Source organism: Lagopus leucura, unplaced genomic scaffold, assembly GCF_019238085.1.
Source record: "Lagopus leucura isolate 7727_CA_CO unplaced genomic scaffold, USGS_WTPT01 Super-Scaffold_100008, whole genome shotgun sequence".
Lineage (NCBI taxonomy): Eukaryota > Metazoa > Chordata > Aves > Galliformes > Phasianidae > Lagopus > Lagopus leucura.
In genome coordinates, this window is record NW_024962265.1 from 5,002,905 (window position 1) to 5,017,364 (window position 14,460).

Consider the following 14,460-nt stretch of genomic DNA (forward strand, 5'->3'; position numbering starts at 1 on the left):
AAAAAAAAAAAAAGAGGAAAAGGGGAAAAGGAAACAGGAAAAAGAAAAAGAAAAAAAAGGATAAAGAAAAAGTCAATGCCTGTTGCCAAGTTTGTGAGAGGACTGGGTTAGTCCTGTGTACCTACGCACAAGACACTATACAAAAGCAACACTTACAGATCAAAAGCAATGCTCTTCAGTAGGGTTGTAAACAAACAACAGGAAGGTGACTCTGGGTCCTAGATATTTAGATTGCCACGGAGAGCCCAACTGGAAAACATGATGGCCAGATGCTCAGCAGGATTTGACTCCATTAGTCATAAGTGACCGTCCCAAGTATTTGAATGCTGTTAGCAAAGTTGGGTGTTCCTCCAAAGCTTTGTAAAAGCCCTCAGTAGCCTTGAGTGTCCACCTCATGCCACAACACCTTGCCTAATTGTTTCACGAAGATTGAGTTATTACCTGCGAAATGGAATAAAGGCCTCATACCCAGAATGTGATAAAATCACCCCTACAGTGTATAAAATAGAAAGGAAGAAAAAAAAAATGAGTAGGAAGTTTTACTATAGCAACCAAGTTTACATAATATCAGTATGCTTCAAGTGAAAGCTCTAGAAATGCTTAATTTGAGGTACCTTTTTCCAGGACTAATTTTAAATGAGGTTTATTTCTGAAAATTACTGATTAGCTGCTACTGAGTAGCCCATTGGTTCCTCCTCAATAGCAACTAAGATTTCAGTACTCAAAATTCATTGATCAGTTCTAGCTAATAATTTAATTTTCTTTCAAAAGCTTTTGGTTGTGTGCTAACTGTTCTGTATCTCAAAGCATGATGAAGGGAAATATGTTATGTGGGTTTTTTTTGTTTTAGGAGAAATCATAAAGCAAATAAAAATTCCTTACTCAAAGTTTAAAGGTTTATAAAGCAAAACTTTATTCCAATGTCAAACCTAACTGTTAAAGATGGACTTGTTACAAATAATCAAAGTACTTGCAAAGGGTAAAATTGTACAGAATTGGGTCCATTACGTTGGCTGCTCAAGGAATTTTACTGCTTTCGACATTAATTGCTTACTGCTTTCACACAATTATGCAGCTCTGCACAGATGCTTTGTTCAATTCCTGCTTGTGTGCTTTGCTTTTCTTTCCACAGCCTTTCTTGAACCTCCAGAAGTGAAGCCCATAGACTTCCTGGTCACTGATAGACAGGCATGCTCATTTCCTACCACAAAAACAAGATGCTCTATTTTCCTCTATTAGCCATGCTACTCTTTCCCAGTTCATGGCTTACCCAGGAGGTATTTCTTTCTGATAGATAGCAAACACATGATTTGCATTGGTAGTGGTACTGGCACTGGTACTATCTGGACCAGATTTCCTTTTCCACTTGCATTAGTGCAAGATCGTGAGTGATTCCACCAGAGTCACTTGAGCCTGTTCCGAATTTGCACCACCCCTGCTGAGATCTGATTCTGCCTCCTCTCCTAGAAACTTGCTTTGATGCCAGAGATAAGCTGAATCCAGAGCATGTTCATTGGCTTAGGGAAGAGTAAAGCAGAGGATTTGAACTCTCTTCGTGCTGCCTTGTAGGCTTGGTGGAGTGTGAAGTCACTCAGAAACTTTCCCTTGAAGTGATTCCAAAGGTAGCATTTCCTTGGTGCAACACTGGGGGGCAAGTTGATTAAAAGAATGGCAATTAAGGAATGAGTGAGAAGCAGGATTTGGAGAGGTGAGCACTACGCTGGATTTGGCTGTGGTACATGGAAGGCAAAGGATGAGAACGGTGGCGGTGATGTCAGAGTGAAATCATATATTGAGTGATCTGACAAGTCCTTTGTCTTTCTCCAGCCCTACCTCTATTGCGTGGGTTTCTTTTTGAAGAGGTGTTCATTTTCAAAGGCTGAATTGTTTGGAGAATTGCATCTAACATTATCAGTTTGAAAAGCCTTTTAAATGGTGACTAATCTGCAAATGGGAGGTAGAACTGCTCCATATGCTTTGTTAGGTGCATGGAGAAACTGAGGCACTGAGAGTGCAGCCGTGGAACAGATGGGGTCTGGGCCTCTGAAATGAGGGCATGTTGGGGAAGAGGCATTTGTAGCTGGAATGGAGTTAAATTCCCCAAACTGCTGATTCCAAATTCCAGGTTCCTTCCTCAAAACGGCCATATGCTCCACTAGCTGAAAATGCTTAATATCAGTGGACAATGGTTGCACAGCAATAATGAAGCTCCTCTAAGCTCTTGTTTACCTCTGTTGTCTGATACATACTGTGAAAATTAGTGCAGCTTCATTTGCTATTACCCCTCTTCATTTCCCTCTGTACTGTAGTAACAGACCAAAGCTTCAATTTTTTTTACTTCAGCAGTGTTCCTTCATTTTTAATAAAAGTTGCTATTTTGCACACTAGTGCCCATCAGGAATGTGGTAATACCGTTGCAGATAACAGAGCCAACGTGCAGATTTTTGTTGTTGATTTATTTCTCCATATTTGAGACTTAATTCATACATACGCACTACATAATTTATGTTTGAGAGCCATATGATCTGAATGCAGTTTCTTCCTATAAGCTTTCCTTGAGTCTTATCTCAGTATCTTTTATAGGCTGGGTTTCTTTTTGCATTTGACCCTGTTCCTGCCTCTAACTTTTAAATGGCAAAAGCAAATGTGCTTTGAAAAGTGTGTTACACTGTAGTTGTTAAATAAAGCAGTAACCTATGCACTTGTAATGCTTTCTCTATGACCTACTTACATACTACTTCACCCTCCTTATAGTATGATTAAAAGCTGCTTTGAATCCACTATTCCCTCAAGGGATTTGAGGCTAGAATTTAACAAACTGCTGAGAAGGCTTAAGTCAGTAAGAGGGCTTCCCTACAGCTTCTTCCAGCTAATTCACATGTAATTAAAAGGAAAATAAATATTTCAAAAGAACATACGTTCTAATGAAGCATTTTTAAGCACTTACACCTTGTGAAATGGGGCGGATTTATAAAGAACTCACTATCTCATGGTCAGATTTCTAACAAAATTATTTGTGATGCTTCTCCGCTCCCCATCCTTTCTATCCTATGACTTTTCAGCCAGCAGCAGTGGGAATGCAGACCTTGAAAGTGGCTGGGGAGAGTGACGTCTCTCAGATGTAGCACCAGCAAAGTGATGGAGAGGTACGGATCCAGCCACACGGGGTGAAGGGAGGGTGGAGACTTCTTACAGGAATATCTTCATCCTCACAGAGCTGTCTGCATTTCTCCCAAGCTAAAACCTGCCTCTTCTGCAGTGGCAAGATTTTGAAATTGAAAGTTAATCCAACTCTGCTCTGGGCTGGATTAACCACCATGGAGGCCTCAGATCAAAACCCAGGTGGCTGCATCCAGCTGGAGAGAGCTGTGCTGGTTTCTCCTTTTATTTCCACTTTGCACTTATTTTTTTATCCTCTCTTTAGGCCCACGCTCTGGCGGATGGCTGGCGGAGAGGAATTGCAATCAATGGAGTAAAGGAGAGGCATAGCTTTGCTTTGCGTTTCTCTACAGAGATGTTTAGGTGCCACAGTGCTGAGGACAGTATGCAAACATATAGAACGGAGCAGATTAATAACACCATAGATATCTGTGCAGGACTGCAGCTGTCCTACGGGGATTACGCTGAGGGCCAAGCAAACCTTTTCTTTCTTTAGACTTGCAAAGTAGGCAAAAATTTTAGCAGCCTGAGGGGTTTGTCTTCCTTTTTAACTGTTTAAAATGGAAAAGTACCTTGAAGAGTGCAATAAACCGGACTCTGAAAACTCGCCTGGTCTGTATTTTTATCATCAAATCGATGGTGGTCAAAATTTAACTAAAACTTAGTGCGATTTATAGCATACTCATGCATTGGCCTGCCTTAATTTTATTCTGAAATACTACTTGAAAAGTTTAAGTGTAGTAGTGCTTAATCATTGTTTGTTGCTTTTTTTGAGTGCTGATTATCTGGAACAAATAGAATTATGAAACGTGGAGAGAGATTCAGAATGAGAAGCAAATACAATGCAGATAAACATTTTGTCTGTCTAGACTGCTCAGATCTTTCAGTAATCTTTGCAAATATGTTAATATTCGTTCGCCTGGAGCTGCTATGTACTGAAGCAAGAAGGTTTTGGGAGAGGCAGAGGAAAATTTATACAGATTTTCAGGGGGCGGAAGCGTGGGGGGGGGAGGAGGGGAAGGAAGGGGGGGTTGCTTCTCCTGTCTGTATGTGTAGAGTTTGGTGTACGTCTTAGCGATGTCACTTCTGTGCCTTTGCTGTGGACAGCCCTCAGTGCAGCATGACTGGGTAGGGGCTTCTGGTGTGTTACACATGTGAGGGTTTGCTGTGCAAAATCCATTGGTACCTGCCAAAATCCTGTTTTTCGATCAGGTGGGGCTCATTACCACAGCATCACCTCACGAAGCAGTGGCCCCAGTTTGGGCGCTGAGCTCTGAACCGTTTGGGTGGGCAGAGCCCACCGATATATCCATCCCCTGTGCCCTCTGCACGGTGAGATGTCTGCACCTTCCTACCCCACACGTCCCCCCCGTGACAAGAGGGGGGAGGAGGAGGGGGCAAACCGACAGCGCGAGGTTTTTTAGGCACTCAGGATGAGGGTTTCCCCTCAGTGCCATCTGCAGCTCCAGCAGGGCAAGGCTTGGCGCGACCTCCGTGCCCGAGGAAGGGGCAGTCGGCGGAGGCCCCGCTCGCAGCCTCAAAGTTTGCGCGGTGCTCGGCGCGGCTCGCGCTCTCCGTTCGTACGCCGGGCGCGGCGGCGGGGCTCCCGTTAGGCCTCTGCCCGGAGCGGCGGGGCCCGCCGGGGGCTCAGGGGTTAACGGAGAGCTGCAGCGGGGAGGTGGCTCCGCCTCCCCGCTCAGCACCTGGCGCTTCACCGACAGTTGCCTCAGCAGTCGATTTCGGAGGGGATTGGCGGAAAAACCAAGAGGGGGAGAGAAATGTGACAACTGCCGGGGCTGGCGGCTGCTGCGGGGAGGCCTCCGCACCTGTGCCTGCCTCTCCGCCGCCCGGCGCAGTTGTGGGATCCGGCGAGCCCCCCACATCCTCCCTGCAGACCGCCGCCGCGCCCGGAGCGCAGCATGACTTCTTCGTTCAAGCTGGATTTCCTTCCGGAGATGATGGTCGACGGCCGCTTGCTGGTCTCTGATAGAATGTAAGTGGCACCGGGGCTTCTTCCCTCCTCCCTGCTAGCCCAGCCGAGTGCCTCGCAGTTGCTTTGTGCTCCCCAGAGGGCCGGGTGAGGGAACGCTGGGCGCCGTTGGTGCCAAGGGGGGAAACGTGAGCGTCGCTGCGCTCGGGCTGCGTGCTGTGGAACCGAACCCCGCTCCTCGAAGCCCGGTCCCGCTTCGCACGTCCTGATGGAGCGGCAGCTGCAGCTGCGAGCGCACGGGACTGAGAGCAGGCAGAAAGCAGGGCTCTTTTCTTCTTCTCTCCCTCTTTATTTCTTAAGTTCTGCCAGCTGTCTGGTGCAGGCAGCGTTAATTAGCACGAGGCTGTGCTTTACGTGCAGTTGGAGCGGTGATAAGGTTTATCGGGGCGTGCCGAACGCTGGAATTTCAGGCAGAGAAGCGTTTCCTAGTCTCCTGTCTCTGCTCCTTTAATCTCGATCTGAAAGTTTCTGTGATCATCCTCTTGGGCTTTGCCAATTGGCAGGAATTTTCAGGTAATCTCAGCCTCGTTGGGGGAAAAAACCAAAAGCTAGGAAAAGGGGGAACGCCGAAAGATACGAATGCTGAGCGCTGTGCTGCGTTTGTACCGTTTCTAGAATGCCTTTTATTTTGTTGCTTTTTCTTTTTTACATCAGGATGACAGTTGTGGTTTGAGTTGCATGAGAGTGAAGCGAGAGGCTTTGGCATTGAGTCTGCACTGGAGCTATTCTGATTGAAGCAGCGCTTAAGTTACAAATGTAAATAAACCCGGGCGTGCTGCAGAGACTGTCACCTGCGATTTGCACAAATCGGGTTGTCTGCTGTGCCCCCGTCCAAGACGATTTCGACTTTTGTTACTTCTTTTACTGGCAACAAACTTTCTGCTCAGGTGGTATGCTTCCTTTCCTGTCTGAGCAAAGGCATTCGGCAGTAGGCAGTTGTTCAGGCAGCTGGGATTTAATAAGTGTGATAGAGAAGGAACAGGGGCAGAACCTCCTTCGCGTGAACAACTGTACAGTTTTTTAGTCTTTAGAGGACAACAGAGTGTGTAAATGCTGCCCGTTTCCTCTGGTTAGTGATCTTAATTCAAATGAGTTCTCTGTTGTTTTCTCTCTCTCTCTCTTTAAGGTCTGTGTTCTTATTGGTATCGGTCAGCTAGGCTGAGTTGAAAAAGATGCTGTATTTCTCTCCTTTTGCATAAAAATAACATAGGGTTTGACTGATGAGGCACAAAGTTGCACTGAACATTCAGTTCGCTTGCCTTCCAGCTCTCTGTAGGGTCTTGCCACAGCCATACTTTCCCTTGTCTTCACTGTCTCTGCTTTGATTAGACTTTCTATCTGCTGTCCTTCTGGGCAGTGAGAAAAGCTGCCTCTAACAAACATCTGCAGGCTCAGAGGCATTATTAACTGCATCTGATGATGCCATGTTATTACTTGGGCTTATATAACTTTATCTCTAACTTGCCCCTCAAGGGGGGAGTACCATGTCAGACTCTTGGTTCTGCACACTGTCTGTGTCTGGGAGACATCCATGGTGTATTTTAACACAGTTTGAAACACGGTTGGTGTTCATCAGGCGCAAGTCTACATGTATGTCCAAACAAACAAAAATGACTCTAGATATGTCAGGTTTGAAGCACATCTGTAAATAGTGGGGTGGGACAATGAAACTGAGGGGTAATTGCTCCCAAACACACATTTTTTATTTTATTTATTTATTTTTTTTTTTTGTAGAATTTGATGCTGGTCCCTCTTATTTGTTGCGGAGAGCACTTTGTAATTTCTTGAAAGAAAAAAAAACTTCCTGCATCTTCAGTGGTTGTGTTGTGTTGTTCTGGAAATGCTGCCTCCTTGTATTAGCCAAGCTTGCTTTGCTGCCAGTCGAAGTAATTGTGGAGATTGTATGATTTCAAGGGATCATGTGTCATGCATACAAATTAATGTTGAGAGTAAATCCTTGTTAACTAAGAGAGCGTCCATCCTGAAAAAATCTTGAAAATAAATGCTCTCAGTGGAGGCTTTCCAATGCCACCTTTCTAAAACTGTGTAATTTGCTGTTTAAAATGTTATTTCGTCCTTCTAGCAATGTGCATTTATGTGCCAGTCCCCAGCTCTCTGGACTAATCAGTGCTGAAGAGAATGCAGTTTGATTACGCATTAAGGGTCAGGGGCATATTCACACCTTGCCCTTTGGCTGGCCCACCCCAGACGTGCATTGAGACACCAGCAGCGTGCTGTGCTGTGACAGTACAGCGCAGAGCATACTTGAAGTTATGATGCAGCACAAAACTTTTAACCTCGCCATCTGGTCTAGCCATTGAGTATAGCTTCGTTCAGTCTTTAGCAGAAAGGAATTTCCTATTTTAGAGTGAGGCAATTAGCGAGATGCATGTAAAAATCTCTTCTGTTTTGCAGTGAAAATTTGCAGAATAGGATTTTATTTTTTTTTTTTTTTTATGCCAGTGGGAAATCAGGAATTGGTGCCATGCGATATCACTTACACTTCACATTGTTTACACATTTAAAGGTTCTTTGTAAAAGGGGTTATTTTCAGTATTATATGTTCTTTCAACATGCAGTAGGGAAGGAGAGTTTTCATTTTTCATATCTACTTTGAAAATCCAATGCTAGCTTGGTAGTGAAAATGCTCTTACCTCTCTCAAATTAATTCCTCTCAAATGTTGCAGCCTTCTTTGCTTTGCTGCTGCTGCTATCTAGACAAATATAAGTAAAACAACATCAGATACTTTGGGCATGATTATTTAGTGTAATTAAACCATATGCATAGCATTACTGTGCCTGATTAGTAACTGATTGGCAGTTTTACTGAAGAAGAAAAAAAATCATTAATAGAAAATAGCATTGAAAAATAGACGCTCCAGGATATGAAGCATGAAGTTCTTGTTCTTGAGGGTAGATGGCAAGTTGGATGCTCCATCCATCACAAATTCTTGCCGACATCATTTAATGCTGTAACTGAAAGATCAGGAACTGTTTGATGTTATTCAGAGCTTGCACGTGTTGTTTTTGAGGAAGAACCAAACATGAAGATACAAATGGAAGTAAACATGTGTATTTGGGCAGGTTTGGAGAGGGTTAATGGTTCCTAAATGCAGTTACAAAGCAGGAGTTCATTGTAATTTGCTTAGTAATTTCACTGAGTTACCTGTAGATGCCAACAATATGGTTGTAAAGTGGTTGCTTTGACTATTAACTATTCATCATTGTAAACCCCTACATTGATTTGTGCATTTGTGCAATACCACAAAAGATTTTTGGTTTCATGATGCACGTTCTGCTGCCTGGAATTTCCTCTAATGTAAATGACAAATAGCCCTTTTTACTACCAAGGCAAACTCAAATTTTACTGCAGTAGTTCATATCTGGGTATCATGTCAATAAAATGTGATACCCTTGTCAGATGGCTTACAGCAGTTCACATGCAGCTGCTTGGGTTCCGTGGCAATTATGCATGAAAGGTATTCACTGTTGAATTCCTGTCTTTTTTTTTTTTTTCCCTCCAAGATAAGTCAGAATCAGATAAGTGCAATGTGCTGATTTAAAAGGCAGTGAAGATCAATCTTCAATACTCTTTGCATACATTGTTTAATAAAGAAAGGATGTTGTCATTCATGGGTTGCTTGTGCACTTAACAAACAAAACCTTTCCCCACTAAACGTGCAAAACAGGGACTTTCCCAGCATAAACTGGAGGTCACAACATTCTTTTTCAACTTCACCTCAGGGGAAGCTCAGCATACTGTCAGAACTAATTTATCAGCTACCTGTTTCTTTTGTACGTAGGATGTCAAACCATGAGTTGCTTACTGAAAATGGATATCCTGCTATCAGCTGTTTTGAATCCATACCCTCACCTTTGTACTGGCATTTCTTTAACTTTGGTATAGCAGTAGCTTTATTTGAAGTATTGTGGCTTGTTACTTAACCGTAGCTTAATGGACCACGATTCCCTGGGTCATTGTTGAGAGTGCACTGAAAGGAAAGGAAAATTCTCGATCGTTTACAAGGATCTTCAGAAGGGAAGGCAGATCTTTAGGTATCAGCTGAATGATTATGGTTTTGGGGTGCCTTCTCCCCATCCTCTTTCCTAGTAACTGACTAGAGTCGCATTCAGTATTTAGCCTACCATAACTCTTAGCACATTAATATTTAAATATATCTTTCACTTCCTATGATGTGATCTCACAAGTTTTTAAGCCTCCCCCACATGTATTCATCATCCAAATTAATCATCACTTATGATTGCTTTAAAAACTTTGACGAGTCTAAATATTTCATTGGCATTTTAGGATGTTTGATATTTTATAAGCATATGGACTATTCAAATTTCATAATTAATTCATAGGTTAGTATAAAAATACTTCACCCAACTGGTATAGGAGAAAGGTGTACAAAATTCAGTGGTTTTTAAAAACTCCTGGAATAAAAGGAATACATCTTGGCAAGATCCTGCTAGAGAGGATCTTATAACTTAATCATAATTTTTTTTTCCATATAAAGCAGAGAGATGAATTATTATTGTTTTTCTTACTTCCTTCATTTCTACAGTTTCCTATAGTGGATTATTTCTTGTGTGTACATATAATTGCATCTTCTGACACTGCTTCCTTTGATTAAAGCAGACTGGTGGCTGGGTAAGGCTAACCAGAGGCTCAATTCACAATGTACAGAATGCATACATAGAGCGAGGATGAGCTTTACTTAGCAAAGATGTGGGAAAACAAGAAAAAAGCCTTCATAGGTGCAGAAAAATGCAGGACTTGGAATGCCTACTTGGAAAATAAAAACTAATTAGGGCAATAAATGTAATGTTCTCAAATAATTGTGAAATAATTATTCCCCTTTAGAATCTTCGTACTTTAATTGCTTTTCCCCCGCATTCTGCATTCCTATGTAAAAGGAATAGAAGCATTCGTGTTCCCTCCAGGATTTCATTTTTCATTTGCAGTAAGCTGCTGGCTTTCTCATAAAGGTTTTCAGAAATATGTTGCCTTAAACGGTGTTGTTCTTCCATATGGTGTTAAATATTGTAGGTGAATGGCAGATGTTGAAGTGATAAATTCTCTCCTCTCATCCAGATAAAGCACCTTGAGATTTAGTCGTGTAGTTTCTCCATCCTCTATATCACAGATTTATAATCAATTCCTCATTTTCATTGAAACTGTATTACATAAATAGGACGCTTCAGCAGTGTATTCTCTTTGCTCACAGCTTGATCCTTAAAAAATCAGCTGACAATAGTTTAAAATTATAATATTAATAAAGAGAAGATCATCTGGCCTTCAAAATGACATCTGAAAGCAGCTTCTGTTTTGTGTTAAATCTTAATTACTGTATTTAAATGAATGCCTAAATGAGCCAATTCACACAGGAGTTGCCTACTGTACCACTAGTGCCTGTTTTGGTGATTTTTTTTTTTTTTTTTTTTCTCAATTTTTTTCTTTTTATTTATATAAATTTAAAAAAATTTAAAAAAAAAAAAAAAAAACACAAAAACTTATACTGAAGCTCTGTTTTCTTGCATCCTACAACTCTGATGAAACTCTGATGAAGATCAAGTATCCTGAGACTGGTCCCTGCTATGGGACAGTTTCTCTTGTGTGGATCCCCTTGCCCAGAAAATGATGATAGTGCTACTTGATGCCAGGTTCAAGGCAGTGCTTCCTGAGAAACCTCAAGATCAGCAGGAAGGACTCTGCGTGGCCTCCTGACCATTACTTTGTGAGCTCACCCATTGCTCCCTATAAGGGGCAGCATATTTTCTGCACTGGAAGGACAGAGGTTTTTTTTGTTTTTTGGTTTGTTTTTTTTTGCTTAGCACCAGGCAGGGGCTTCTATGCCATGCTTGTACATGCAGCCCTGCTGGATCCCTCACCCTGAGAGGAGGCAGCCGTGTCCAGCTGTTCTCCGCTTGTCCTTCCTTCTGCTGCCACCTGGGATGCTCCATCTGTTGTGAAGAGGTATGCAGGGAATTTGTGTCCTTTCTTGCCCTGTTGTGCTGCAGAAGTTGAGCTGCTTCACGTTTCCAGAAGAACAGCAGCCTAAGTGTTTCATTCTCATTGTTTTCACATCCCGGTTCAGTTCTTGGATTGTTCTCTGAATCTTAATCTGAGGTGTTAAGGTTTGTGACATTAGTTATTTCCATAAATGCAGCCCTTGATCTTTAATGAAATGATATTAGTAATCTACTGATTTTTATTTCTATTTTTTTCCTCAGTGTGAATTACCATGCTAAAGCAAATGCAGCTCTGACAGAAGGGCCTACTACAGAACATCTCCCAGCAGTGGTAGCAGGTCATTGCAAAGCTAATCTACAGCTTTCTCAGTTTCTTGCCACTTAGATACGATGGCTTCTGTACAGAGGGGTTGGAGTGTGGATAAGATCTATCCCTGTTGCCCAGCTGTGTGCAGCTCATTACCCTCTGGGTGTAAGAGAGGCAGTTGCTGCTGAACCAACCTTGAGCCTTTCTGCCCTAAACCACACTGTGCTGTTGTTGCTCTCAGTTACTCTATCAATGTTCTTGAAAGTGGTTCCAGACTGACTGCAAGTCACAGCTGATGAGCTATCTTTTCTTATATAACCTTGAAAAAGAACGAGGAGCCTTCATCCTCCTAATCCAAAGGCGTGATGCTGTTGTCTTGTTCGATACACACTCACTCTGTTTCTTGCTTCTCCATGGCTCTGCACCACTGACTCACCCAGAGATGCAAAAAATAAAAATAAAAATCAGCAGCTCGCTTGACCCACCACTCGTGCCATTGACTGCAGACCTCTCTGGCACGTGGTCCAGTGGCACTGGGTGGCCTGGCGTCACATAAGTGCACTTCATTTCCCTGAAACAGACCCAGGTAATTGAAAATTATTAACTTCTGGCAGAGGATAACTGTATTTGAAAAATCTACAAAATCAAGAGGTCTATTCTGTTCTTCTCTTTAATTTTTTTTTTTTTTTTTTCTGGCTCATTCAGTTGCCTAGATCTGTCAGCTTTCCTCTGTAATTCATTGTTAACGAGAGAGACATCTGGCTATGCCCTTTATCAATAAACGCTTTTTTAATATTTTACCACAGATGGATTGTAGAACAAGCATTGGGAATCTGAAACGTTGTCAAACATGCTGCACGCCCAGTGGCTATATCTTAAAGAAAAACCTTCTCCGTAATTGGTTTTCATACCAAATGCTGTAGAAAATCCAAGTAGATGTCTGAAGCCTACATGATTTCACTGTAGTTTGAAGTAAACTTGATTGCCTCATGATGTCTTCGAGGGGGGAGCGAAATCCACTGTTGTTTGTGTGTATGGTTTTTTGTGTGTGTGGTGTATCTGTAAAAACGCACAGAAAAGCGATTTTCAATAGTTGAAAAATGAACCTTCAAAAATTGAAATTTAAACTAAATTTCTTCCAAGATCTTACTGCATGGAAAACTTTTCAAAAAACGTTACTTAAAAATAAATAAAGGGGGGGGAGTGAACGATCAGAGGATTACAATGCCTATTACTTCAAGATTTGTTGTGAAAATCCCCAATGCTTTTGGATTTTTTTTTTTAGTCTTTAAAATTAGTTCCTAAAAATGTCCTGTTTGGATGCTATTCAGAGATTGTTACAACAAAAACCTAAGTGCCCAATTAAGGGATAGCTATAGATTTAGATGATCTCTAGGGGGAAAATACAAGCATCATTCCCATTGTCCTAAATTGACACATGTAATGCAACTTCTTCCTTTTAAGCAGTGCAATTCTAGGATTGCAACGTGAGCATTGGCTGTAGGTTCACAGCAGGTTCAGAGTTGCCAACTCCTGGAAATGAGCACTGAGTGGGAGGTGACCAGGGGGAAGAGGAAGAAATAAAATTAGTGTTTAATTTTGCAAGATGTGGAAAAATACATGACAAGTGAAGCAGTTTTTAGAAAAAGAACGTCTCTAGACACATAAAGCAATATTATCTGATATTTAGTTACAGACTATAGCCTGCAGTCTGTGTTCAAGCCAAACTTCCAGTGGGTTTACAGGAGCTTGGCTTGAATGAGGAATGCATAATGCTCTGCTTTGCTTCCAGTGCCAGCCTGGCCAACTCTGAACCAGGAATTGCAACGCTATAAATGTTTTTGCATTCTTTTTTCCCTATGCTTCACAACAGAGCAAGCTTCAGCTCAGAAACTAGAGATACCTAACCTAGGAGATACTCTCGTTCCTTGCTAGCCAAACGTGTTGATGCTGTGATAGAAGGTTGTCAATTCTAATTCTTGGAAGGAATGCTCACACATCTCAGGTCAGGGTGGAGGAGGGTTCTTTAGCTTGTAATAAGCCTTTTCACCTTGGCCAGAGAGAAGGATTCCTATCAGTGCCTGAGGGGCTCTCATTTCTCACTGATGTACATCTCTCTCATTTGGCTACAGAAGACAGAATACAACTTCTCCTTTTAAGTTGCTGTGCATGAAAAAAGACAATATGCAGCAGTTTCATGGCTGGGCTTTGATATTGTGAAGAGAAGTTCCACAGTGTATTACTGACTTTAAAGCAACTGTCTTTGCCTGATTTCATTACTGCTTAAATAAATGTAGCTAAGTATCTCACATGCTGGACCACATTTGTTTATCATTAAGACAAGGCAGCATAGAATAAGTCCTCAGAGTTTTGATATCTTCTCCTTACTGTACTCATGCCTGTGCAGTTCTGCGGTGTATTATTGGAATGGATTGAAGGTATATATGCCTTATTATATATTGTAGAGTGTAACGTCTTTGGGGCAGATCCTCTGTATTTTTGAACACTTCTTCAGCAGTGACTGTTGCAACAGGGCCTTGTGGACCTTGATTAAGGTTCATGCATTTCACGGTAACTAAGAGAAGCAACTTTTCAACTTGCTATATACAAACCCTTCATTTGGAGCAAATGCATGGTAATTCATAGAGGAACATGTTTTTCAGCCAGAAATATTGGTTACAGTACTTAATTTGGCCCAAGCAGTCTCCAGCAGCAGTGACCCATATCTGTGTTTTCAGCGTGTTACTCCAGGCTCTGTTAGGTCATTTCTTTTTTCCCATGTGTGTACAGTTTATTGGATTTGGGAAAAGGTCCTTTAGCTGCCTGTGTATCTTTGCTCAGGAGCAGCAGGCTGCTTGTAGTCAGAGATCCACACAGGGATTCAGAAAGGAACAATTTTCAGCTTGTGAAGATGCCCACATTGCTACATGGAAGCTCTGCAGGAACTAGACTCTTCTGGACTGCTTCTGTGCCTTTTTGCTCCCTCTCTCCTCACCTCCACATCAGGGGACACTTAAACTTCTTTATT

The 14,460-nt window shown here is 42.1% G+C and overlaps 1 protein-coding gene across 10 annotated transcripts in view; it reads left to right on the top strand.

Moving 5' to 3' along the window:
- CELF2 (CUGBP Elav-like family member 2) overlaps positions 1-14,460 on the top strand; it is a 367,962-nt gene that overhangs the window by 127,149 nt on the left and 226,353 nt on the right. The window contains exon 1 of one of the 10 annotated variants that reach the window (XM_042872815.1): positions 4,846-5,152. The exons of 7 other annotated variants lie outside the window; for them this stretch is intronic. In XM_042872815.1, coding sequence (XP_042728749.1) covers positions 5,079-5,152 — 74 coding nt within the window. In that variant the 5' untranslated portion in view covers positions 4,846-5,078. Of the gene's footprint in view, positions 1-4,845; positions 5,153-14,460 lie in introns of those variants that run through there. 2 more of the 10 variants (XM_042872816.1, XM_042872821.1) reach the window with 2 other exon arrangements.